The sequence below is a fragment of the Chiroxiphia lanceolata genome, chromosome 21 (assembly GCF_009829145.1).
Source record: "Chiroxiphia lanceolata isolate bChiLan1 chromosome 21, bChiLan1.pri, whole genome shotgun sequence".
Lineage (NCBI taxonomy): Eukaryota > Metazoa > Chordata > Aves > Passeriformes > Pipridae > Chiroxiphia > Chiroxiphia lanceolata.
The window spans coordinates 876,763-901,307 of NC_045657.1; the positions used below are offsets into that span (position 1 = coordinate 876,763).

At 53.7% G+C, this 24,545-nt stretch overlaps 5 protein-coding genes across 12 annotated transcripts in view; 3 read left to right on the top strand and 2 right to left on the bottom strand.

Moving 5' to 3' along the window:
• The window catches only part of GAPVD1 (GTPase activating protein and VPS9 domains 1), a 29,936-nt gene extending 19,145 nt beyond the window's left edge, over window positions 1-10,791 (bottom strand). For 5 of the 8 annotated variants that reach the window (XM_032708236.1, XM_032708242.1, XM_032708239.1 and 2 more), the window contains exons 1-7: window positions 10,719-10,790; window positions 10,160-10,208; window positions 4,661-4,875; window positions 3,457-4,300; window positions 2,181-2,267; window positions 848-982; window positions 551-740 (exon numbers count right to left, since the gene is read on the bottom strand). In XM_032708236.1, coding sequence (XP_032564127.1) covers window positions 551-740; window positions 848-982; window positions 2,181-2,267; window positions 3,457-4,300; window positions 4,661-4,875; window positions 10,160-10,208; window positions 10,719-10,765 — 1,567 coding nt within the window. In that variant the 5' untranslated portion in view covers window positions 10,766-10,790. Of the gene's footprint in view, window positions 1-550; window positions 741-847; window positions 983-2,180; window positions 2,268-3,456; window positions 4,301-4,660; window positions 4,876-9,735; window positions 9,970-10,159; window positions 10,302-10,718 lie in introns of those variants that run through there. The other 3 variants (XM_032708238.1, XM_032708243.1, XM_032708240.1) reach the window with 3 other exon arrangements.
• A 176-nt stretch (window positions 10,792-10,967) lies between these two features.
• On the top strand, window positions 10,968-14,955 carry HSPA5 (heat shock protein family A (Hsp70) member 5). Its single transcript, XM_032708250.1, has 9 exons — window positions 10,968-11,103; window positions 11,267-11,404; window positions 11,559-11,790; window positions 12,051-12,188; window positions 12,448-12,560; window positions 12,639-13,029; window positions 13,318-13,555; window positions 13,754-13,921; window positions 14,084-14,955. The coding sequence occupies exons 2-9, from the start codon at window positions 11,289-11,291 to the stop codon at window positions 14,641-14,643; spliced, it is 1,956 nt and encodes a 651-aa protein (XP_032564141.1). The 5' UTR covers window positions 10,968-11,103; window positions 11,267-11,288; the 3' UTR covers window positions 14,644-14,955.
• Window positions 14,956-15,409: 454 nt separating this feature from the next.
• On the bottom strand, window positions 15,410-17,732 carry RABEPK (Rab9 effector protein with kelch motifs). The gene is made up of 7 exons (XM_032708658.1): window positions 17,674-17,732; window positions 17,381-17,535; window positions 17,148-17,300; window positions 16,905-17,066; window positions 16,558-16,707; window positions 16,246-16,395; window positions 15,410-16,074 (listed from the first exon to the last, which is right to left on the bottom strand). Exons 1-7 carry the CDS (start codon window positions 17,730-17,732, stop codon window positions 15,794-15,796), a joined length of 1,110 nt encoding a protein of 369 aa, XP_032564549.1. The 3' UTR covers window positions 15,410-15,793.
• Window positions 17,733-17,786: 54 nt separating this feature from the next.
• Window positions 17,787-20,829, top strand: PPP6C (protein phosphatase 6 catalytic subunit). The gene is made up of 7 exons (XM_032708251.1): window positions 17,787-17,923; window positions 18,036-18,131; window positions 18,208-18,273; window positions 18,530-18,671; window positions 19,042-19,121; window positions 19,245-19,454; window positions 20,055-20,829. Exons 1-7 carry the CDS (start codon window positions 17,849-17,851, stop codon window positions 20,301-20,303), a joined length of 918 nt encoding a protein of 305 aa, XP_032564142.1. The 5' UTR covers window positions 17,787-17,848; the 3' UTR covers window positions 20,304-20,829.
• Window positions 20,830-20,951: 122 nt separating this feature from the next.
• Window positions 20,952-24,117, top strand: ARPC5L (actin related protein 2/3 complex subunit 5 like). The gene is made up of 4 exons (XM_032708252.1): window positions 20,952-21,152; window positions 21,332-21,404; window positions 21,689-21,865; window positions 23,561-24,117. The coding sequence occupies exons 1-4, from the start codon at window positions 20,953-20,955 to the stop codon at window positions 23,621-23,623; spliced, it is 513 nt and encodes a 170-aa protein (XP_032564143.1). The 5' UTR covers window position 20,952; the 3' UTR covers window positions 23,624-24,117.
• Window positions 24,118-24,545: the final 428 nt, after the last annotated feature.

Sequence of the window (24,545 nt, forward strand, 5' to 3'; positions counted from 1 at the left end):
AAAACATAAGTCAATCAACATAAAATTGCATTCCAGAACACTGACAGTTGGAATTAGAGCAGACAAAGAATGGAGAAAGGAGAAAGCTTCTCTTCTTGGCACATGCTCTGAAAGTCCTGCTCCTGCTTGCTCATCTCCTCCCCATTTGCTCTCTTCTGAGACAGAAAAATGTTAAACTTACTCTATCCCACTAATTAAACAACTCTGCTTACATCTTAATGCTTTCTAAAGCAATCTTCCCTCCCAGATCTGCTTCCCCTCTTTAAACTCTGCCTTTATTATCACTGTCAACCACTACCATTATGACTGCCAACCACTACACTGCTTTTCTCAAGTTCAACCCGGAGGATGAAGCTCACCCACCCTACTTGCATCACGAGGTAAGGAAGTTACCTGGCTTTCCATGCTAAAGAAAATTCTTCACTACCTACACAGAAAAAGTAAGAACTGAAGGTGTAGGCAAAGAGTAGCCCCAGGAGATGCCTGAGACAATGGCCCAGAAATGTCCCAAGGCACAGAAACCACACGAGGCTGCGCTCGCAGCCCTTACCTATCGGTAACCGGTTTTTTTTGTTGGCTGGAGTGGTAGCAGGAGAAAGCTGGGGGGTGTTATATGGAGTCATTTCAAGGCTGCTGCTTTTCCCTGGCTTGTTCTGGGGTAAGTTTGCCAACAAGTTTTCCAAAGCCATCCGATCTTCCTTAAGCTGATCGCTCGACATCACGTTGCGCATAAAGCCAACCTAAACATTTACAGTTAGTGTGTAAGAATTGTAAAAGACCAGCCTGGTTTGTGTCCACATATGGGCACGAGTTTACACTACTTCTTTTCAGGAAGGTGAGGCATTACCAGAGTGGTCAGCTGGCTGTATGTCATGTACACCACGGTCCTGCTCAGCCCCTCCAGCAGGTTGACAGCAGACATGGGAGGCGTCTCCACCGCGCGCCCGTCGATGACCACGTCCAGGAAAGCAGCAACACAGCTCTGCAGGGGGAGGAAGAGACTGCAAATGAGAGACCACTTCTGGGGTTTGGAAAGAAATTCATGACAGGAGTTAAGTACTTTACAGAACGATGTTAAGTTCTGCTTCCTACTTTTGAAATCCCATGATAGAGTAGCAGATACCATCAAAACCCCTGAAGAACAAGCAAGGAAAGCATGCAGTCAGTTATAGTATTTCCTCCATTTTTTTCTGCATTCAAAAGTGTTACTTAAGTGTCCTCTTAAAACTTTTTTAAAAAATTAAACTGTTTTATGGCAATTAAACTGCCCCTTCCTGAAGGATCTGCTGAGCACAGACCAAAAGTGAAACAAGGAAGCAACACACAATATCAGTTTCTGAATGTTAGTTTTAAAATAAATGTGTAGCTTTGTGGTATGACTGTGTAACAATTAGAATTAGCAAAAACCTGGAAATTACACAAGGATATCAACAGATTTTTAAACATCTGACAGTACAACAAAGACCATAAGTTTCACTGTTGCTCTGAGGAAGGTAACTGCTGTATGGCTATGAATCACAGAACCACAGAATATGCTGAGTTGGAAGGGGCACACAAGAGTCCAACTCTCAGAAGATTAATACTAAAATGCAAAAGCTGAACAAAAAAGCCCAACTATGCAAAAAAAAAAAAAAAGGAACAGAAGTTACTTGCACTAACAAATTCTTTGGTGTTAAACCAGACTTCATACTAAAGCTGTCTTCAGATCAGAGTGTTTTGTTCAGGTTCAGTTGAAAAGCCACAGACAGTAATTTAGCATTTCATGGAATCATAAAATCACAGAACAGTTTGGGCTGGGAGGACCTTAAAGACCATCCAGTTGCACCCCCCTGCCATGGACAGGGACACCTTCCACTAGACCAGGTTGCTCCAAGCCCCGTCCAATCTGGCCTTGGACACTTCCTGTGCACAGTCTAAAATGTAATTTGCTTTAATTTCTTGTTCTGTATTTTCTTTTAAGAAGTGTTAGGTCAGAGTAGAAGCAAGAATCCCCGACACTGAATTCCAGAGCTCAAGGGGTTTTTTTTCCCCCCAGCTTTGTGCAGGATTCAATCTTTTCAGTACATGTAACTTGGAAGTTGAACACTTAGTAGGTCCTTTGCAATGTCTGAAAAAGGAGACTGCAGAAGGATGATGACGTATCCACTGAGTTTTAGTGTTTTTTTAGTCTGGATTCTTACTTTGTCAAATTTAGCAAGGCTGCTCTTGGTACGTGGATCTCCCTCCTCAGAGCCCGTCATTGCCAGCTGCTGCAGGAGCCTCCCAACCTGAAATGAAAAAGAAGTACAAAGAATAAGCCTTTGAAAACAACATGATGGACCCAATCACAAAAAATACTCAAAAAAACTCCTCCATTCTAAATCCTTTTTCAACTAATACTCCAAGAAATACTTCTGAGTGAACAGTCTTGTGCTTGCTTTCAGGGCAGAAAAAACGCAAGAAGCTTTAGAAAAAAAGCAGTCATTGCATTTAACAGAAAATGTGCTGTGAGCATCCATACTTCCCCCTCCCAGGAACAAAGCATGTTTTGTTTTTACAACACGTCACAATTGAGAGTTGAATCTAGGTCATCTTAAACCTAGAGGTTTTCAAAGCCTGCATATAGTTTACTGAGGAAAAAACAGCAAGAGGGTTAACCCCGATTTCAGAGCACATACCCCTTATTAATCTCCAACTGCAAAACAACCCTCAATTTAAAGAGTTGCCAACTGCAAGCTCTGCTACAGCACCCGAGCAGTGGCACAGGAGAGGATTGCTAATGGGTTTCAGAAGAGCACTGTGTAAAACACACCACAACGATTATGCTGTGAGAGGCACTCCCTGCCCAGCTTATAGACAACATTAAAAAGTAGGTTCTGTTCCTCGTGTGGGGAACATCCTCAGTCAGAGGAGTGCTGCTCAACACCTTCAGACAACACCTCCATGTACCATCATTACACTGGCCAATTATTTGCACAGAGACAAAACCTGCTCATGAGGGCTGGGGAGTGCTCTGAGGGCTGATGGTACAGGAGAGCTGCCCACCAGAAACACTGGGCATTACTGCCAGACAACAAGGAGGTTTCAGCAAAATATTCCACTATTTTTTGCAATACCTGGCACAATATTTAACATTAGCAGGAACAGAGCAACACACATTTACACACATTCCAGAATTCATGTTTTAGTCGTTTTTGTGCTTTAGCTTCCATCCCTTATACCAGCTTTTATACAGGACATTTGCAACTCTTCCAAGGGATACAGGAATACATGCTGTCAGTTGCTTCAAGCCAGTATTTTAAGCAAACAGACAAAGCCTGACTTCTCAGTAACAATTAACACAAATATTTTGTTGGCATTCCTCTTATAAGAGAGACAGTACCTTTACTGCAGCAGCATCAGTTCTGGTGGGGAAAAAAAAGGCCAAGAACATTTCTCATATGTATAATTTTAAGACTGCTTTAACATGAATCATACCTGCATCAGATTAAATCTTGCCACCTCATTTATAGGAGCATCAGAAATGATCCCATATTGCTCTGGGTTAACGATTGCAGGGCAGATGAAACAGGCCAGAAGAAGATCTGTGCACATGGCTCTGACCTCCCCAACCTCCAGCCTGTCCACACACGACAGCGTTTTGTACATCTGTGACACAATCCACCTCAAGCTGTGAGGAAAACAGTAAGTGTTTTGTTTGAGATAGCCAATGAATTTGTTGACCAAAGTCACCAGCTTGGCCTCGTTGGAGTCAACCATCTCTTGGACTCTTTGCTTGAACTTCTCTGTGCCTTTCTCTCCAAATAACTTTTCCTGCTGTACTGGGGAGAATCTCTCAATTAACTTGTTTGCATCGGTTTCCAGGTGGTCTTCATCTTCAACCAGAAGCTGCATAATTGGCTCATGTAAGGTTGCAGTAAGAAAAAGTTTTGCAGAGAAGAGTCCTTCAGAGAAGAGTTTGAACAAGATGCTGAAGGCACAGGTGCCTCGTCGGAGCAGCCGCCGGGGGTTGTCGCTCTCCTTGAGTTCAAACTCAATCAGGTAACGGAGGACCTGGAGCAGGTAACTCTCATCCTCCTGCATGATGCAGTTGCCATAAATGGAGGTAAAGACTGTGTGAATGACACTCTGAGTGTTGTCCTGGTTGAGCTTCTCTCCAGCAACCAGGCAGGATGCAATAAGCCTCGGGTTCTCTCTCAGTCTGTTCAGGAATTCTCCGTAAGCAGTCTCCTGAAATCCCAGCTGCTTATATCCATCCACAAACTGTGTGTCCTCCAAGATTTTTGCATGCTGGCAACATTCAGCAGGAGAAGCTTCAGCACTTTAAAGAAAAACATTGAAACAGTTTAAGTAACTCTTAAGTAAACAAGATCTTCCTAAAAGATGCCACGTGGTCAAACTATTAACCAGACAGCCACCAAGGAAAAAAGACTTTCCAGGCAGTTACTACAAGTCATCTGCAAATTCAGGAGAGTTTGTTCCCCCAAACAAAAGCAAAACAAACACAGGTATTAAAAAAAAGTTGTCTAAATGGCCAACAAGTAACTTTCATGCGTGTAAGTTCCCTTGCTGATGCTTGATTTAAAACCTCGCTATTTTTATGGTTAGCACAGCAAAGGACTCCAGATTCTAAGCGTGAAGAATCCGCTGGCTCACGTGCCAGCCCCAGCAGTGCAGTCACCTGGTGATGATGAGCCTGTCCAGGTTGATGCGCTGCTGTTTGGAGATCCAGGCTGTCCGGTAGAGCTTCTCCGCCGTCTTCAGCACGTCGGCGTTGAGCCGCTGGATCAGCTGCTTCTCCGCCGTCACGTAGAGCCGCTCCTGCTTCAGGTGGTGAGCCAGCGTGTGGATGTCCAGCTTCACCATGGTGGGCAGCCAGGGGTGACACAGCACCCACTGAGCGACAGAGAACCACACAGTGAGTCCCACAGGGAGGGAAGGAGCCCTGCCAGCCCCCACACCGGGCAGCAAATCCTGCTCTGTGCCCCCTCCCTCAGACCCCCAGCCCAGCACTCAGCCACTGAGTCACTCTTTCTTAATGCAAGGTTTCCTAATTGCCATTAACCCTTGTTCTGTCAGCACAGCAGGGACACTTGCAGAGAAGCAAAGGGTGTTTTCAGCTGGCACTGTTGATCTGAGACAGGAGCACAGCACTGCCCAACTCCTGACCACAGTCCAGCACAGGAGGGGAGAATCTGGCCATCACCTGCACAGATGTGGCTCTTACTTCATCTTAGGTGACACAAGCTCAGGGAGATGAAGACCAGCCCCATTCCCACTCACTGTCTGGGGAACAGGCATAAAGATTTCTGCCTTTACTCCTTCATCCTAAAGCCCATCCACGTAACACAACACTACCCAAGCACCTGGATGTTGTAATCTCTGGGCAGCTACCTCTCTCACCTGTTGGTGCATCAGAAGCACCACCCTCCCAGTATTGCTCTTTTCTGCTAAAAAAAAAGGATTACTAATTTAAAAAACAAACAAACAAAAAAACAAAACAAAAACCCCAAAACAAACAAACAAACAAAAACCCCCCAAAAAAAACCACAAAAAACCAACAAACCCCAAGGAGTATCAATACCCAGATGAGGCAGAAGCTGGAAATAAGTCTGTAGACTTTGCTCAACAGTAGAATTCATTCAAAAAAAATTCCTCAAATATTTCAGTTCAGAAGAATACTTCTCTGGGCCATGATCCAAAACTGCTGTTTTAAAGAGAGAAAAACTGAAACAACCGTGGTCTTTCACAGCACATTAGGGGCTAAAATCTACACAAACTACTGTTCTGTCTGAACCTAACATCATCTTCAACTTCACAACTAGAGAACATCTCAATTAGCAGAGTACCATGCCAGTCAAGACACATTCCAGGAGCAAATCCATCTAAAAATTAACTCTATGGGAGGAAAAAACATCAACTGCATTAATGCTGATGAGGGAAGGGATACAATCATGCAGGTCATGGAACTGATGATTAACTGCTGCATGTCTTCCCCACCAGAACTCACAGCCACACCAGATAATTTAGGAAGGAAAAGTGTATCATCTGCAACAGCTACCTGCAGCATATATCAGTAATGGATATATGTCAGAGGGCTCTGCTGAGGAACCCTCCAAAGCCATACTACAGTTAAAATAAAAACTTACTTCCCACAACCTGCAGTGACTCTGGGCAGGTCTTGCTTCACAATTCAGTCCATGCTTGAGAAACTACAAATAATGTACCATGTGCTGGCTCAGTGCTCTCCCCTTTTAGTGTTTTAAAGATCTGTGGTTCACTGTTCAGCATAGCAGGAGGTGATCCTTGCTGAACAGTAGGAACACAGATTAGCTCCCTAATTAGGCACAGGTTTCCCGTTTGTTGGGGTTTTTTCAGCCTGATAACCTGGTGCACTGACAACCATCACTGCTCCTTGTGTAATTAAGTTCTTTCATCTATAGTTTTAACTTCACAACCAGAACCCAGGCAGAGACAAACAGAGAAGCTGTCACAAAGTCTTTATGCATAAAAATTTGCAGTCTTATTACACCAAATGGTGTAAAGACCCCTCCCAGCATATACAGACAACTGAGTATATAAAGCTCCCCAAAAAAAAACAAAACTCAAAAGCCCCCCAAAAACCCAGCAACCCTAACCAGTGGTTACAGCTGATGCACCCAAAGATGAGAGTACAACAGGAACCCGAAGGATGTGCTAATTCAGATATTTTTAACTAGGACAGTCTGAGAGAAATGATTAGAAAAAGAAACATTGCTGTTACTGCCAAAGTTCTTTGAGAAACAAATAACAACTTCTTGCAACAAATTTATTTTTTGTCTCAGAATTTAAGGGCTCACAAAAAAATCAGCAGTAAACTTGTTACTGCTTGCAAACACAGTAGTAAATGTTTGTGATGCCATCTGAAAAAAACCTGACAGAATGGGCCTCACACCCACTTGGAAAGTGAAGTGACACCCAGCACAGGAGCTGGGCACCTCCTCACGACAGAGCACCTCAGCCCTTACCCACACACCGGGTCCTGAGTGGCTGTGGGACATTGCCCACTGCTGTGCACTCTGATTTTTGATTTTAAATGGTCACCATGAACTTCAGGCCCAAATCAGGGCTCCGAAGAGCACCATTGGCTGCAACTGCACTTCTAAATATACTGGTCTTGTGACTACCTAATAACCTCCTATCAGCTGGCACTACCCATGTGTCTGTGTTATCTGCCTCTGCTGTACAGCAGCAGAAATAACGAAAGCAAGAGGAGAATTAATTCAGAACTGAGCCACAGCAGGTTACTGTGTACCACTGCTTTGTCAGGAACTGTGAAAATCCACAGGATTTTCCCGTCAATCCACAGGAAGACAACTGCACGACAGCAGCTTCCACCCTACGTACAAGAAAATGGGATCAGCAGCTTCCCTGCCTTTATAACCTCCATAAAAATCCAACTGACTTGACTCCCAGGATTGCTGCTGAGATCCACCTCCATGGAGAGGAACATCTTGTCACTGCCTTTCACCAGTTTTTAAATGAATTATTCTGAAGCCACACAAGCACAGCAAGAACTTTGTCTTCACCTGAGGTCTCTCAGACACCTGAGAACAGCAGAGATGTGAAGTTTAACACACACGGTGCTCCAGGAGAGCTCAGGAAAGGAAACCCAAAAAACCCAGCCAAGCAAGACACATGTGCTTTTCCTCTCTTCAGCTCCTGGTATTACTAACACAGCCTGTCCTGAAAGGAGAAACTACTGTACCACTAACACACCTACTGACACACACTGCTCCTCCCCAAAAACCTCTTCCCTTTAAACACTGTCCTGTCCTTTAAACAGTGTGACAGGACAGCAGCTGCACCCCTGACAGGCTGCACAAGGTTCACTCCGGGCCAGCTGGGGACAAGGCTTTAGGGGCACTCAGCCCCAGTCAGTGGTTGGTAACACACCACAGAGGCAGTGCTGGAGCAGAGTGAGCACCAACAGCTCCAGCTCCTGCCAATTCCAGAACACTGTCAGATTACCTTATCAGCTCCTCATAAACAAAAAGGTGCCATAATTATCCAGCAACCTGGTTTATGAGTACCACGCTCCACACCTGGAACAGCAGGTATCTGCATGTGGCTGTATAAAGGAGACAGTTTAGGACATTTAGACATCCAACAGCCTGCTGTGGCTGAAGAAACAACAGATATTAAATATCTCCTGCTACGTGCAGATTATTTTCCAATCCTGAAATTACATGTTGATACAAAAACATTCCCATTTTCTGTCAGTTATTTCAAGACTTCTCAGGAACCTACTAATAACTGTGACACAGTAAGAGCTGCTTGGCACAACAACTCAAACAATTTCTCTTCATGATGCTCCACATATCAACAACAAAGACTGCATGAGCTGACAGTATCCAAGATGCCTTGCCCTGCTGGCAGCACAAATTTGTTCAGAACTTGAGGCAGTCTATCCTTTGATGAACACAGGACATGGATTCCTTCCTACTCTTAAAAGTCCTGGAAAACATGACATTGAATCTTTAGGTGCTGAATTCCATCTTAAAAAGTCTGTAGGTTTCTCCTGTGACATGCAGGAATGAGCCACATCCCTATGGAGTATGTCTGTGATTCACCTGACAGAAAAGAGATTAAGTAAAGTGGTAAATACTGCTGGTACACCAGATTCTTCTTCCTACTCCAGCATTTCCTGCTCAGGGTTAGTTGCTCCTCCTGAGTCTCACTACGCAAGACAACTTCCAGAGCAAGTTTGGGCAGATCTAACGTAGGCAGGGCAGGGCAAGGCACAACTGAAATCACTCCTTCTTACTGAAAAATAACTCCTAAGCAAGCCTGAATAGCTTCCAAGCTAATTCAGCCCTGATGAAGTACCTCTTTTCTCATTAATATTTATAGTAGCAACTAACAAGCCCCATTTCTTTATACAAGCTAACAGCCTGTCTGCTACAGTCGAGCTAAAAGAGCCCTTTTTTGGGTAGGGTGGTTCACCACGACCTAGGGCTCATCTGCTGAACTCTCAGATTTACAACACCCACCATCTAAAACACATGTGTTAAATGCAAAATGCAGTTCCACTGTCTAATTGACATTAGTAAGAAACTCATCCCTGAAGTTTGCTCCTGCCCAGAGGCTGCTCTCAGCCAGCACTGGACATACTGTCCATGCACAGGCAAGGAGCACCTTGCTTCCCTTGCCCCAAAACAGAACTTGATTGGTAATGCACAGGATCACCTGGCTACTAAACTATCTATTATGGCATTACTGCACTGCATAAAATCAATAAAAGCACATAATCAGACTAAGATCTACTCCGGTTGCTTGTGATGCTGTAAAGAGGAGCTCCCCTTTAGGTAAGGGTCACGCTAATAAACTTTCAGTCAGAACAAGTGCAGAACTCGAAGCAGCTCAAACTGACAAAACCAACCTGTTCCCAGCCCGTTCTCCCGAGAGCAGCTCCCTTCCCCACAGTGAAACAGCCCATCCAGGGACTACCAGGGAGGGCAGCTGCTACCGAGGAGAGTATATTCTCCAGGACCTGACAAGTCTCACGCCAAAACCGCTGTGTGGAGTATCTTGAATATTTTGGAACCCTCCACGGCAGCAGCAATGTAAAAGTCTCTTTCCTGTAGCCACCACCCTGCCACTTTTACAGAATGTTTCAGATTTCACGTACCGCCCGTGCCATTCCCCCTCCATCCTCTCCAAACTGCAGCTTCTACTTGTGAGTCAACTGCATCGTCCACCAAAATAGCATTTTACCTATCAGTAAGTGCAGTGTCACATGCCCGCTCCGAGAGCTCCATCCCGACAGCTCTCAGGAGCGCGGGATCATGACTTTGCAAGAAAAAAGCCTGATAGTGCCTGGACGGAGCTCTCCGGCGTTGGGGGTCTGCGAGCAACCGAAAAGGGAAGTCACCGCACTCGTCAAGTTTCAAGTGTTAGACCTGCCCAGCACAAAAGCCGTGAAGGAGCCGGGCAGGACCGGCAGCCGGAGCAGCGAGGCCGCGCTGCCGAGGGACCCGGCGTCCGAACCCCCCGAGCCGCGACCCCCCGGGCCCCCCGGCAGGGGCTGCAGGGCACAGGCAACCCCCCGAGCGAACCCCACCGGCAACTTCTCCCGCCGCCCCCGCGCCGCTCCCCGCGCCTCCCGGGCGCCCTATCGCGATACCCCCATCCGACATACCCTGCTCGGCTCCGTCTCCGCTCGGCCGCCCGCCTTCCCTCTCGCTGCCCTGGAAGAAGCAGAGGGTTTGTCAGGCCCCGGGCCTTCCTCCTCCCGCTCCCGCCGCTCCTCCTCCCGCTGTCCCGCGCCCCGGGGCGGTCTCTCGGCGGCCCGAGCCCTGCCCGGCCCCGTTGCGGCCCGGCCGGGCGCGGCTCTGCGCACGCGGCCGCGGGGCTGCTGGGACTTGTAGTGCCGGGGCCGGGCCGGGCGGGGCCGAGACAGCCCCGCTCCTCCCGGCCCGGCCTGCGCGTGCGGGGCGCGGTGTCGCGACACGGCGGGAGCTCGCGACCTGCCGGCACCGGCGGGACGGGCGGCGGCTGCTCGGGACCGGCCCCGGTGTCTCCGGGGAGCTCTGGGCACACACGTGTCACCTCGTCCCCGGGGGGCTCCGATCGGAGACCCCGCAGGGCCCGGCCGTGACACCGGCCCGGCCCCGACCTCACCGCATCTCCCCCGGGTGGGGCCCCCCGTATCCCCCAGTAACCCCTGATACCCCGGTAACCCCGGTACCCCCCCGTACCCCCGGTGCCCCCGGGAGGCGGCGGCGCCCCCCCCCCCGGTAACCATGGAAACTTCCAGAAGTGCCCCCCCCCCGGCCGTGGTCCCGCCCAGCCAATGGGGACGCTCCGCTTGGCTCACGCTTCCCCTGGCGGGGCCGCCGGGTGGAACCAATGGGGCGGCGCGAGGGGGGCGCGCCGGGCACGGCAGAGCGGCCCCGCGGCGCTCGCCAATCGCGAGAGGCCAGCTTAGTAGCAGCCGGCCAATGGAGGGGCTCCAGCGAGGGCGCGGCGGCCAATAAGGAGGCTCCACGAAGGGGTAACGGAGGGTATAAAAGGGCGGGCGGCGCGGCCTGGCGGCGCAGCGACGATCGGGGTGCGGCGGCTGGACTGTGAGGGCCGGGCACGGTAAGGGCGGCGCGGGCCGGGCCGGGGCGGCGGTTCTGAGCACGGAAAGGGCGGGCGGGGATGGGGGGCGGCGGCGGTTCCGCACGGGGAGGGCGGGCGGTTGCGGCGCGGGGAGGGGCGCACGTGGCGCTCCGTTGTGTAACCGGCGCTGTGACCCCCGCAGGTGGGCGCACAGAGCGGTCGCGATGAGGCTCCTGCTGCTGGTGCTGCTGGCGCTGGGCGCCGCCAGGGCGGACGAGGAGGAGAAGAAGGAGGACGTGGGCACGGTGGTGGGCATCGACCTGGGCACCACCTACTCCTGGTGCGTGGGGACTGGGGCAGTGCCGGGGCGGGGGGTCAGGGCCTGTGGGCCCGGGAGTGTGCGGGGAAGAGGCTGCGGGAGGAGGGGAAGGGCGGCGGGAGGGATGTGCGGGCCCCGGCGCCGCCTGACTGTTCCGCTCCCCCCCCACCCCCAGCGTGGGCGTCTTCAAGAACGGGCGCGTGGAAATCATCGCCAACGACCAGGGGAACCGCATCACGCCGTCCTACGTGGCGTTCACCCCCGAGGGAGAGCGTCTGATCGGCGATGCTGCCAAGAACCAGCTCACGTCTAACCCCGAGAACACCGTGTTTGATGCCAAGCGGCTCATCGGCCGCACCTGGAACGACCCCTCTGTGCAGCAGGACATCAAGTACCTGCCCTTCAAGGTAGGCCCCGAGTGTGAAGGGGGGGATCGGGGAGGACCTACAGTCCCAGTCAGAAGAGGCATCTGACTCACAGTGCCCTTCTGAGCAGCCCTGGGTTTCCCCAGCCTTCCTGGGAGGAACAACAGCTCCTGGTGATAACTGCCCTTAAGTTACATCTGTCACAGAGACTTTGTATGGTTTTCAGAGAGAAGAAACCACTGGAACAAGTGGGAACAATTGTATGAAGGATTGAATGAGACAGTATCCATTGTTCTCCTCAGGTGGTTGAGAAGAAAGCCAAACCCCACATTCAGGTCGATGTTGGAGGGGGACAGACAAAAACATTTGCTCCTGAAGAAATTTCTGCGATGGTCCTGACAAAGATGAAGGAAACTGCAGAGGCTTACCTGGGGAAGAAAGTGAGTGCATGGGAGCTGCTAGTACCAACTTAGAGCTGCAGCTTTAGGAAAGGGGAGATGGGTGGGCTGAGTCAGGGCTACCCATGACATCCTGAACCCCACTCAGAACTGCAGGCCCCTCAGGCAGCCCTGTTGAGTGGGTCTTCACCTCTGTGTAAAGAAAGTGGGACCAGCACTGCTTTGGGCAGCTGGTGCTCTCTACAGACTGTGGTTTTCTGTCCTGTCTCTAACAGAGCTGTGTCTTTCCCTCCCTGCCCAGGTGACCCATGCAGTGGTGACAGTGCCAGCCTACTTCAACGATGCCCAGCGCCAGGCGACCAAGGATGCCGGGACCATCGCGGGGCTCAACGTGATGCGCATCATCAACGAGCCGTGAGTACCCACCCCTGTCCTGCCCCTGGGGAGGGCTGGGCTGGCACCCCCAGCCCTGACAGGCTGTTCCCTGTACAGAACAGCTGCTGCCATTGCCTATGGACTGGACAAGAGGGAGGGAGAGAAGAACATCCTTGTGTTCGACCTGGGCGGTGGCACTTTTGATGTCTCCCTCCTCACAATCGACAATGGAGTCTTTGAAGTTGTGGCTACCAATGGTGACACTCACCTGGGCGGAGAAGACTTTGACCAGCGCGTTATGGAGCATTTCATCAAACTCTACAAGAAGAAAACTGGCAAAGATGTCAGGAAGGACAACAGAGCTGTGCAGAAGCTGAGGAGGGAGGTGGAGAAGGCCAAGCGAGCGCTGTCATCTCAGCACCAGGCCAGGATTGAAATAGAGTCCTTCTTTGAGGGAGAGGATTTCTCGGAGACGCTCACCCGAGCCAAGTTCGAGGAGCTGAACATGGTAAGTTTAGAAAGATAAAGTTACATGGCCTCAGCTCTGGGCTAGGGACTTGGGAATGTGCAGTGTCTCATGCTGTGACATTGCACTTTAGGGTATAAATAACTCCTGCTTGCACAGAACAGCAGGCAGCTGCTCCCTGCCACGGAGCTGGGGCCTCACCAAGGCTGCTCATGAGCCAGTGTGTCCCTCCTCTGCAGTTGTTGTCCTTTGTACCCCAGAGCAGCACAGTGGGGAGACTGGACATGTTGGCAATCCAGTCTCACAGTTGTGGGGGGTTTGTCTCCACAGGACCTGTTCCGTTCCACAATGAAGCCTGTTCAGAAAGTTCTGGAAGATTCTGACCTGAAGAAGTCTGATATTGATGAGATTGTCCTTGTTGGTGGATCAACTCGCATCCCCAAAATCCAGCAGCTCGTTAAAGAGTTCTTCAATGGGAAGGAACCTTCTCGTGGTATTAACCCAGACGAGGCTGTAGCCTATGGAGCAGCTGTCCAGGCTGGAGTGCTCTCTGGAGACCAGGACACAGGTAATGACACCTTCACTGTCACCTCAGTGTTGACTGAAGAGTGGGTGCTGGGCATTGACAGGCAAATGCAGTAGAACTTAGGTTTCTTCCAGTCCCTGGAGTTCTGTGCCCTTTAGGCTTCAGGATCCTCTCTGGAGTGTTGGGATGTTGTGTTTCCAGTTGAAGTGGTGTCACAGTCTTGCCCTTGATCTGTTCCAGGTGACTTGGTGCTGCTCGATGTCTGTCCCCTGACACTTGGCATTGAGACTGTCGGAGGTGTCATGACCAAGCTGATCCCAAGAAACACTGTTGTTCCCACAAAGAAGTCCCAGATCTTCTCCACAGCTTCTGACAACCAGCCAACTGTGACCATCAAGGTCTATGAAGGTGGGTGTCACTTGTGGTGGCCCACGGGAGCGCTGGAGTCTGTAGGGTTCTTGTTCTTGCTGCTGCCTTGTCACAAAGACTGTAGATATTTTGTAGATAGAAGTTGGCTTCTGGTCTCACAAACTACAGCTAGGACAGTAACCATCTCCTTGTGTCTTCCAGGTGAGCGTCCCCTCACCAAGGACAACCATCTCCTGGGAACGTTCGATCTCACGGGGATCCCTCCTGCCCCCCGCGGTGTCCCCCAGATCGAGGTCACCTTTGAAATAGATGTGAATGGGATCCTCCGGGTCACGGCCGAGGACAAGGGCACCGGCAACAAGAACAAGATCACCATCACCAACGACCAGAACCGGCTGACGCCCGAGGAGATCGAGAGGATGGTGAACGACGCTGAGAAGTTTGCTGAGGAGGACAAGAAGCTCAAGGAACGCATCGATGCCCGGAATGAGCTGGAAAGCTATGCCTATTCCCTGAAGAACCAGATCGGGGACAAGGAGAAGCTGGGTGGGAAGCTGTCCTCTGAGGACAAGGAAACTATAGAGAAGGCAGTGGAGGAAAAGATCGAGTGGCTGGAGAGCCATCAGGACGGAGACATCGAAGACTTCAAGGCCCAGAAGAAGGAGCTGGAGGAGGTGGTGCAGCCCATCGTCAGCAAGCTGTACGGCAGCGCGGGGCCTCCCCCCGGGGAGGAGGAGGCGGCAGAGAAGGACGAGTTGTAGATACGGCGTCCCCGAATGTGGTGTGTGTATATATTGGACTCAGGAACATTGTTTAAAATATTGAACTCTTAATTTGGAATGTAACTCTGAATCTTCACTCGAGAGTGGAGCTGGAACCGCTAGCCCGACGTGGCTGTATCCTGCTTTTCGTTAGCAGTCGCTCGATGTCCGGGGAGGGAGCAGGGGGGGAGTGTAAATGTGGGTTTAGAAGTATTGGCAGTGGAACATTCTATTTAACAACTTGGTCATGTGAACTTGGTGTAGAGCTTTTCTACCTGGAGTGACCACAATAAATTTGTTATTTACACTGGACTCTGCTCTAGTTCTGTGATTTCCATTGCCCAGTCACAGCAGCTCCATCCAGGAGCTGCATTAACCCTGAGGGATGGATGCAGCTCACCCCTCAAGGTACCACTTATGGGATTATGGAAAGCAGCTGTACCTGGGGGTGAGTCTTCCTGCACAGGCCTGAGTTTAGAGTGGATAAAGCTGGAAAGGAAAAGAGCTGGGAGGTTTGAAAGCAGGAGTTGGGCATCTGCTGAGCTGGACTGAGCTGGGACTCCCTGTTTCTGAAGGTGGACTTTGCCCTCCCTGCAATTGTATGATGTAACATCCCAATAAGGAAGGGGGGATCCAGCCTGAGTAACTGCCAAAGGGGCAGCTTTCCTTGAGCTGGGAGAGGGAGTTATCCAGAGGTTATCCATCAGAACCCTTGACCTGCAGTAGTGAGGGAGGAGGTTGGCTTAACTACAAGCACACTTTCTTGCAGTATTAAAACTTCTCAAGAGCTTTATTAAAGTCTCACATGAAACAGACCAGTTTTCTGAAGACTGAAAAGTAGCCTACACCTTATTAAAAAAAAAATCTAATTGGAATTTGGTCTTTTAATTTTAACTGTGATCCTTATCCCATCCATGGGATTAGATAAGACATTGAACTGAATCCAGAAGGAGCTCTTCTGGTGCCAGCTCCAGTAGTGCCTTAAAGCCACTGGCCCTTGGCAAGTTCCCTGGCCTGGGGCTGAAAGGCCTCAGCCAGCAAGACCCTGTGCAGGCAGAGCCCCTGCCCCTCAGGGGTGTCTGAGGGCAAAATCAACCCCAGGGGACTCTCCAGCTGTAGGAAATGCTGGTGCTGTGGGGGCACAGCCCCACTACTCAAGGAGGGTGACCAGGCAGTCCCCATGCAGCTGCCCCTGCGTGTCCATCCCCCCAAACACCAACAGCAGATGCACAACCGTGTCTTCAGTGCTGCCCTGGCCCTGCTGGAGGGGCCCAGCGCTGTCCCCTGCTGGCACAGGTGGCTCTGTCCCAGCTGTGGTGGCTCCCCTGTCCCCCTGTGTCCCAGCCTGCCAGGGAATGACACACATGGCGTGGTCCAGCCTCCCAGCAGGCATGGGGGACTCAAACTGCAGGAGCGTCCACTGCTGCCTCCCTGCAGTGCAAAGACACAGTCACAGCTTCAGCTGTCACATATGGGGACAGTGACACTGTTCATTACCACAGCCTCGAGCCTTTAGTCCTGCAGTGTGACCCCAGGGGAAGGCCCAGGGCCTGGGCAGGTACCATGCTCCCCAGCTGGCACTGGCTGAGAGCAGCCCCCTACCTGTGTGATACTTGTACGTGGTAACCAGGGTCCCTTCTGGGCCTATCCCACCAAAAATGTACACGTGCTCCCTGAACGCTGCCGAGGAGTGGGATGCTCGTCCCCCGGGGACGTCACCAGTGGCTGGGACCTTCACCCACCTCATGTCACCTGGTGCAGGAAGAGAACACACCCATGGCTGTGCATTACACAAACCCCACCAGCTCTGCTGATTTAAACAGAGAGGGATATTTCAGGCACTTAATAGCCGGTATTTTTGAAGAGCAAGGTCCCCCAAAGTCCAAGCACATCCCACAAGGTACCCACACTCACTTGTGTCGATGCAGAACAGGTCGTTGTAAAAAACATCTCCAGCCAAACCCCCATGGATGAAGAGCTTGGTCCCAACTGCCACCACGGCGTGGCCATGGCGAGGGGAGGGGGGGTCACCACAAGTGTCTGGCTGGGACCAGGTCAGGGTGGCTAAAAACGTGAGAACAGATGCATCAGGAAGGAAACTCTGGAAGCTCCACAGAGACCCCAAAGCCCCACCAAGGCTTCCCGAGGAAGTGCCTGGAGCAGTGTCTGAATTCCCAGCGCCCGAAGCAGGCCAGAGCCCGTCAGCAGAGGGAGCAGCCGCCCGGTGAGGTTCAGACCCCGGCGGGGCCCGGCACAGGTACCTGTGTCGAACACGTGCAGCCGCTGGTCCCGCACCGGCTCCGCGCCCCTGTGCCCGCCTCCGAACACGAACAGCCGGGTCCCGATGGCAGCCGAGGACGTGTGGAATGTGCGGGGCTGCGGCGGCGATCCCTTCACCGCGGGGCTCTCCCACGTGCCTGTTTCTGCTTGAGACATTGGATTAACGGAACAACTGGAAAGGGGACGCCCGGCCCCGCTCCTCCGCCCCGCTCCCGGGCACTCACCGGGGTCCAGCACCTGGACGCAGCCGCGGTTCCCGGCGGGGTGGGCGCCGCCAAACACCCAGAGGCGCGGGGTGCCGGGGCCGGGTAGGAACGTGGCGTGCTCGTAGCGCGGCCGCAGCCCGCGCCAGCCGGCGGGGACCCAGCGGAGCGGGGCTGCGGGCGGGGAGAGGGCTCGGACCGGGCCCGGGGCCCCGGGGCGCCCCGCCCGCCCCCTGCCCAGCCCCGGCCCTCACCCAGCTCCACGAAATGCGCGTCCGCGAAGGCGCCGGCGGGATCGGCGCCGCCCAGCAGGAGGACGCGGCCGGGCAAGGCGAGGCAGCCGAGTCCCACCCGGGCGCGGGGCCGCTCCCCGCGCGGGCTCAGCCGGTACCTGCGGGGCGACGGCGGCGCTCACACAGGGCCGGGTCGGGCCGCGGGGCCCCCGCGCTGTCCGTGTTCCCGTCCCGCTGTACCGCTCACCACCGCCCGGCCCGGGTCCCCCCGCTGTCCCCGTCCCCGCTGTCCCCGTCCCCGCTGTCCCGCTCACCACCGCCCGGCCTGGGGCCGCCCCCCCGGCAGCAGCTCCAGCAGCGCCCGCGGCGCCATCGCCGCTCCCGGCCCGGAAGTGCCGCCGGAAGTGTCCCGCGCTTCCGCTTGCGCCGGCGGCGCGCGCCGCTGGCCGGAAGTGGCGGCCCCGCTTCCGGCCCGAGCCCCGAGCCAAGATGGCGCCGCTGGACCTGGACAAGTACGTGGAGATCGCGCGGCTCTGCAAGTACCTGCCCGAGAACGACCTCAAGGTGCGCCCGCGGCCAAGGGGCCGGGCTGGCCCAGGCCGGCCCGGGCGGGACGGGGCGGGCGGGGCCGGCGGTACCGGCGCTGACCCGGACCCTGCCCCGCTCGCTCCTGTAGCGCCTCTGTGACTATGTGTGTGACCTGCTGCTGGAGGAGTCCAACGTCCAGCCCGTCTCCACGCCCGTCACCGTCTGCGGGGACATCCACGGGCAGGTAACGCCGAGCCGGGCCGCCCCCGGTGCAGTGCCGGGCCGGTGCGGTGCCCCCTCACGCGTGTCTCCCCCCGCAGTTCTATGACCTGTGCGAGCTGTTCCGGACCGGCGGGCAGGTCCCCGACACCAACTACATCTTCATGGTACGTGCGGCGGGCCGGCCCTGCCCGCGGGGCTCGGCGGGGTCCCGGACCCCACCCGGGGGTTGTGCCGCCGGAGCAGCGGGACCGGCGCAGCTCCCGCCGTGCCGGGGCTGGGGTCACACCCGGCACTGCCGGTGCCCACAGAGCCGGTCCCAGGCACCCAGCACATCCTGGCTCCCTGCAGCGCTCGGGGGGCTGTGTCCCTCTGTGCTCTGCTGTGGGACTGCTGCTCCATGTACGGTGTCTCTGCCCCCAGGGGGACTTTGTAGACCGGGGCTATTACAGCCTGGAGACCTTCACGTACCTGCTGGCTCTCAAGGCCAAGTGGCCCGACCGCATCACGCTGCTGAGGGGCAACCACGAGAGCAGGCAGATCACCCAGGTGTACGGGTTCTATGGTGAGTGCCCCATGCCTGGGGCACCTCTGCCCTGACAGCCCTGTGAGTGCCCAGGGCTCTGCTGGGGGGACGGGGCTCAGTGGACTCGGGTGTTCTCATTCGTTCATGTGGCTGTGGCTGCGTTTGGAATGTGTTTAAGGCACATCTCAGTGCTCTGCCCTCTGGCATGCGGGGTTGCTGTTGGGGTCTTGGTGCCACATTCAATTTTAGAGACACTGAGTCAGAGGCAGATCTCAGCCCCTTCTGGTGCTGGTCCTGTCCGGCAGCAGGACCCAGTGTGGGGCTCCTGTGACACACTGAGTTCACAGGTTCTGCTCTCAGTGTTTGCTCTGCCTCTCTGATCCATGAAATCCCACGTTCTCTCCCACAGATGAGTGCCAAACCAAATACGGGAATGCCAATGCCTGGAGATACTGCACCAAAGTGTTTGACATGCTCACCATCGCAGCTGTAAGTGCAGACATCACCTGGGAACGGGGAGCAGAGACTCTGGGGGGAGCTGTGGGGCTGGGGCCTGTCCAGGGCTGGGCTGGGCGAGTGCTGAGTGCCTGTGCACGGGTGGTTTCCCTGCAGTTGATAGACGAGCAGATCCTGTGTGTGCACGGGGGCCTCTCCCCAGACATCAAGACCCTGGATCAGATCCGGACCATCGAGCGGAACCAGGAGATCCCCCACAAAGGCGCCTTCTGTGACCTGGTGTGGTCGGACCCCGAGGACGTGGACACATGGGCCATCAGCCCCCGCGGGGCAGGGTGGCTCTTCGGGGCCAAGGTCACCAACGAGGTAACTGTGCTGGGGAGGCGCCTGCAGAGCCCAGGGGGGTTGGAGTGGACCAAGGCACTGCCAGGCCATGAGCTCCCCTGTCACACCTCTGACAGCAGGTCCTGCTGGTGGGGAAGCTTTGCCTGCACGAGCTGGAAAAAATGAGCCATTTGAACCTAAAAGCACAAATGCGACTGTCAGGTGTGCTAACACTGACCTTGCTTTTGAAAAGTGTAATGTGGTGAGACTCACTGGTGTGCCCCTGGGCTTTGTGCGGAATACCTTCCGAAAGATTTAACAGAAAAATACCATTTTTCATAACAATTCTTGAGTTAATTTTGTTTCTTTGGAGAGCAGTGAGTAGACTCCTCAGGGCTCTGTCACGCTGGCCTTGCCAGGCTCTACCCTGGCACAGCGTGTTCAGGAAGGATCGAGCCTGGGGACAGCACAGCCCTGGTGTTGTGGCTGCTACCTGGATTGCGTGGTGTTCCTCGCAGCCCAGGTTTCCTCACTGCTCAGGTCTCCAGGTGCTGTGCTGTTCTCAGCTGTGCCAGGGCTGGAGCAGGACCCTGCATGGGCAGGGCGGCTCAGGGCATGCTGACCTCCCCCCTTCCCTTGCAGTTTGTCCACATCAACAACCTGAAGCTGATCTGCAGAGCACACCAGCTCGTCCACGAAGGCTACAAGTTCATGTTTGATGAGAAGCTGGTCACGGTATGGTCAGCACCCAACTACTGCTACCGCTGTGGGAACATCGCCTCCATCATGGTCTTCAAAGATGTAAATACAAGAGAACCAAAGTTATTCCGTGCAGTTCCAGATTCAGAGCGTGTCATTCCTCCTCGGACAACCACGCCCTACTTCCTCTGAGCCCTCGCCTGCCTGCTCTCTCCTCTCCCTGTCCTGCCCCTTTACAATATACTTTTTATTGAGCACTTTGCTGCTGAAATGCTGCCTCTTGCCTTTTTTATTTTTAAATTATCTAAATTTATTGTGTATTGTGGTGTCTGTAGCAAGTTTTTTCTCCCCCTCCCCTAGATTAATTTCAGAGTATTTGTAATATGTCCTTGAAATTTGTACTACTGCATGTAGTCCTGGGTTAGATGAACTGATTCCTTTAACCCGCGCTCCAGGAGCTGCTCGGGCCCGTCTCTTGTTCAGCTTTTTGTTTTGGTAAGTTTTAAGAAATTTCAGCAGCAAAGTCCGTGCCCGGCGTGCGGCGGGGCCGGGGCTGCCCGTGCCGGGGCCTTGTCCGAGTGTTACGTGGATCCCAATAAAGCGGTCGAAGGGCTGTTCCCCGTTCCCGGTCTGTTCCGTTTTCCTCGGGATTCCGGATAAACCCGCGAACCTGCTGCAGCGACGGGATTTGTACATTAAAGTCATCGTTCGGATTTTTTCCAGGCTCTTTTGTGTCATTAATAAAGCCGCGCGTCGGTGCCGCCCCCCTCCCTGCCCCGCTCCCCTGCCCTGCCCGCCGGGGCGGAGCGCGCCGGGTTCCGCTTCCGCCGGGGCTGCGATGATGCTGTTCCTGTTCCTGTGCCCCGATCCCGTCCGGCCCCGGTGCCCGTCCCGGGCGGGGATGGCGCGGAGCACCCTCTCCTCCCGCTTCCGCCGCCTCGACATCGACCAGTACGACGAGAACCGCTTCGTGGAGGAGCCCGAGGAGGCGGCGGCGGCCGAGCCCGATGCGAGCCCCGAGGTGGAGGCGCTGCTCAGGCAATATCCTTTGGGACGGGGGGCCGGAGGGTCCCGGGGAGCCCCGGGGGGCGGAGGCGGGGACCGGCCACGAGCGCCCGTGCGGGGCGGGAGCGGGCCCGGCCCGGCCCCCCGAGCGACCCCCGCGGCCGTGGCGCGGCTCTGCCCCGGTACCGAGCGTTTGAGTCCTTGACCCCCCGCACAGGGGAGGCGCTCCGAGCCTTCCACACCGCCATCCGCAGCTCCCCCGGCAACACCAGGAACCAGGCGATGAAGGTAACGGGGCCGGGGGGTCGGCAGCTGGGAGGTGACGGTGTCACCCCGGAGGGCTGATCGGCTCCCGCGGTGCTTAATGAGCTGCCGCGGTGACGGGCTGGTCTTCACACGGGTGACGCCCGGGCGTTCTCGCCTCTCTCCTCCTTTAACCGCAGGACTGCTCAACTGATCACCTACAGAAATAGCCCAGCCTGGAACGTGGCTACCTCTTCTCAAACACGAGTCTTGGAATTGCTCCCAGCTCTTGTGGTTCTCACATTCCTCTCCTTTCCTTGTCTTCTCAGGAGCAGGCCCAGGGAACGATGCTTAAAGTCCTCACATCTTTTAAAAGCAGTGAAATAGAACAAGCGGTGAATTCCTTAGACAGAAATGGTGTTGACTTGTTAATGAAGTACATTTATAAAGGATTTGAAAAGCCAACAGAAAACAGCAGTGCAATATTACTTCAGTGGCACGAAAAGGTACGTGTTCAGGGCACTCTTGGCTCAGCCACACTGGCAGGCCCCTGGTCAGTGGTTTTGGGAGGGCCCCTGCAAGAGAATCAGGTGCAGGCAGGGCCTCATCCCTGAGGAGCACAGTATTTCCTTTTATCTTTAGTCTCTGAGCCTGGACTCACAAAGCCTTTGCCAGTATTTCAAGCCCTGCCCTTGGCCACGGGCACAGGGCAGTGTGTGCTGGAAGACGCCTTGCGCTGCCTTCGGTGCCCGACGCCTGCAGCGGCTCCAGAGGAGAAGGGAGGGAGTGGGGATGTGTCTGGATGGATGGAGCAGCTGCAGCAGCTGCCTCTGCAGTGAGTGTTCAGCCCAGGGGGGCCCAGCCTGCCTCAGATCTGATAGTTTTCATTGAGTCACAGGATTTAGCAAAACTGTTTGGTTTGCCCAGGAGAGGCTTTTGAGGTCTCCAAAAAGATTCCATTGGGGTCCAGAGTGGGCCTCTTCTGTTTCTTTGGAATGTGAGATGGGGAACGTGGGATGTGTTCAGCAGCTGACTGTGGGACCTTCTTCCCTCTCTGTGGCAGGATGGGGCACATTCCAGGTTGAGGCACATCCCAGGAGCAGCTGCTGGGTGCCACTGCCCCTGGGCAGGAATCCAAGTGAACTCTTCCCCACTGCAGGGGTTTTAGCTGCAGCCCAGGCTATCAGTGCTCCTCCCAGGAAAACTGATCCCTGGGAATGCCCTCCCTGGGCAGGGCAGCTGCTGCAAACACGGTGTCATTTCACAAGGTGCAGGGCTTTTTCCCGTGGTGGTAAAGGCAGAGCTGGTGTAGTGTGACTCCAGCTATTGGCAGCTGCCACCAGCTTTGCAGAGCCTTGACAAGGGAGGGGGGGATTTCTCAGGACAGCAAAGAACATGTTTCTGCTTGCTTTTTGTTTTTTTTCTTTTTTCCCTGTTGTTTCCACCGGGGTATTTTCAGGTAACTGTGGGTGGGTGCTCCCGGCGTGGGAGGTGACACAACACGCCCTGACGGGAGCAGTGACGGTGCTCAGAGCGTGTGGACACACGTAAGGCAGCTCATCCTCTGATGTGAAAGGAGCAAGGCAGGGCTGAGTAGGCTGGGCAGGGTTTACAGCCTTGTGTTCTCTTGTGTGGTGCTACTGGCAGGATGTGTGGCTTGCTCAGAGCAGAGTCAGCTGGGTGGTAGTACCAGTCTGTCCTCTGGAAAAGGGCTGTGGCAGGTCTGGCAGCTCAGAACATTTACGTGCCTGCAGTACCTGCAGGTTCTGCTCTGAGGGGGTGCTTTGCATTCATCCAGTCACCTGTTCCCCTGTCTCATACTGCTCATCCCTGCTCTGGTTCCATACACTGTGATACCCCTGGGCTCTGTTGGAATTGTAGCTGCAAAGTAAACACCCCATTTTCAGCAGTCAGCTTTAATATTTATTTTTTCATAATCACCTCCATCTTCTAGACTTCAGAAGGAAATGTCATTTACACTGAGGGACAGAAATGAAACTGAAATGAGCCCTTTCTCCTCCTCTCCTGCTCAGGGACACGGCGGGTGCAACATTCTGCTTCATCAGTGATGTGCAGCACTGATGTCCTCGAGATCCAAAAGATGGTTAGATTTTGGAGGATGACATTGTCCATGGCTAAACAGTCAGGTGTTTGTTCTGTGTGGGATGCAGTGACTCTGTAACCTCTCTCCTTTCCCACAGGCACTGGCAGTAGGAGGACTGGGCTCCATAGTAAGAGTTCTTACAGCAAGAAAGACTGTTTAAAGACTGTTAACTTGGACAGAGATGACGGTCAGGTTTGGACTCAGAAGGAGTGAGCTGAAACAACACTGGTCCATCTATAGAGATTACAATCTACTGAAATCCTACAGTAACCTCCTCTTGGAATGCTTTTAACCTTAAAGGTGGGGGAAGAGTAAAGGTATTCCTGCATATTCCGACTATCACATCCAGGAGCCACGACATTCTCCCGCTCCCTTCTTTAACAGGCAGAGAGAAGGCACAGTCCTGCCTCCTGTTACTGTAAGTGAACAGGTGTTTCAGATGCTGCTTTATCCAGGTGTGGTGATACACGATCCCCTGTCCTGCTTAGTTCTGAGGTAGCTGTGTCCAGGCCAGCGAGATCCTGCAGCTGGTGGTGGGAGAAGGGGGTGTTGGAATGGTGGGTTTGTACGTGGGAGAGAAGGCCTGGGTTGGACTCTGGGTTGGTTTAATGTAAAGTGAAGTGCCTGCTGCATCAATAAAGTTCTTGGATCACATGAGTTAATTTATTTTTAGCTAAACCATATGTCTGACACTTATTCCAAAGCAGGCCAGCAATAACCAAGTCCAAGCTAAGTGTCCACCTTTGCATGACTGCTCCTAACTCCAGCTCCTTCACAGAATTTGTTCTCAAATCCAGGATGTAGGGAGCGAGACCACACATAGATGTTCCAATCAAGACTTCTAAGATGCAGTGAATAGAACGCATCATCATCCGTGCTAGAAAGTCAAGAAGATACTCCAGAACTTGTAATTGATGTTTTAGTGTGTCCTTTGCATCAGAGGTCTGATGCTTTGCCCAGACAGAAGGACACGACTCCTCAAGCCGTGGCTGTGCCGGGGCAGCGGCAGCTCCCGGGACAGGAGCCACGTCCCCCTGGGCAGGAGCCACATCCCCCTGGGCGGGAGCCCTGCCCTTCCGCAC

What these genes read in the sequence shown, in the direction of transcription:
- HSPA5 (XM_032708250.1), top strand. Translation starts at nt 11,289, where the DNA reads ATGAGGCTCCTGCTGCTGGTGCTGCTGGCGCTGGGCGCCGCCAGGGCG. An exon ending in CTGGGCACCACCTACTCCTG is followed by an intron (nt 11,405 to 11,558) that starts GTGCGTGGGGAC and finishes CCCCACCCCCAG; the next exon opens with CGTGGGCGTCTTCAAGAACG. An exon ending in GACCATCAAGGTCTATGAAG is followed by an intron (nt 13,922 to 14,083) that starts GTGGGTGTCACT and finishes TGTGTCTTCCAG; the next exon opens with GTGAGCGTCCCCTCACCAAG.
- RABEPK (XM_032708658.1), bottom strand. Translation starts at nt 17,732, where the DNA reads ATGGCGCCGCGGGCGCTGCTGGAGCTGCTGCCGGGGGGGCGGCCCCAG. An exon ending in CGTCCAGGTGCTGGACCCCG is followed by an intron (nt 17,067 to 17,147) that starts GTGAGTGCCCGG and finishes TGTCTCAAGCAG; the next exon opens with AAACAGGCACGTGGGAGAGC. An exon ending in CACGTACAAGTATCACACAG is followed by an intron (nt 16,075 to 16,245) that starts GTAGGGGGCTGC and finishes TTTGCACTGCAG; the next exon opens with GGAGGCAGCAGTGGACGCTC.
- PPP6C (XM_032708251.1), top strand. Translation starts at nt 17,849, where the DNA reads ATGGCGCCGCTGGACCTGGACAAGTACGTGGAGATCGCGCGGCTCTGC. An exon ending in CCAGGTGTACGGGTTCTATG is followed by an intron (nt 18,672 to 19,041) that starts GTGAGTGCCCCA and finishes TCTCTCCCACAG; the next exon opens with ATGAGTGCCAAACCAAATAC. An exon ending in ACATGCTCACCATCGCAGCT is followed by an intron (nt 19,122 to 19,244) that starts GTAAGTGCAGAC and finishes GTTTCCCTGCAG; the next exon opens with TTGATAGACGAGCAGATCCT.
- ARPC5L (XM_032708252.1), top strand. Translation starts at nt 20,953, where the DNA reads ATGCTGTTCCTGTTCCTGTGCCCCGATCCCGTCCGGCCCCGGTGCCCG. An exon ending in CCAGGAACCAGGCGATGAAG is followed by an intron (nt 21,405 to 21,688) that starts GTAACGGGGCCG and finishes TTGTCTTCTCAG; the next exon opens with GAGCAGGCCCAGGGAACGAT. An exon ending in TACTTCAGTGGCACGAAAAG is followed by an intron (nt 21,866 to 23,560) that starts GTACGTGTTCAG and finishes CCTTTCCCACAG; the next exon opens with GCACTGGCAGTAGGAGGACT.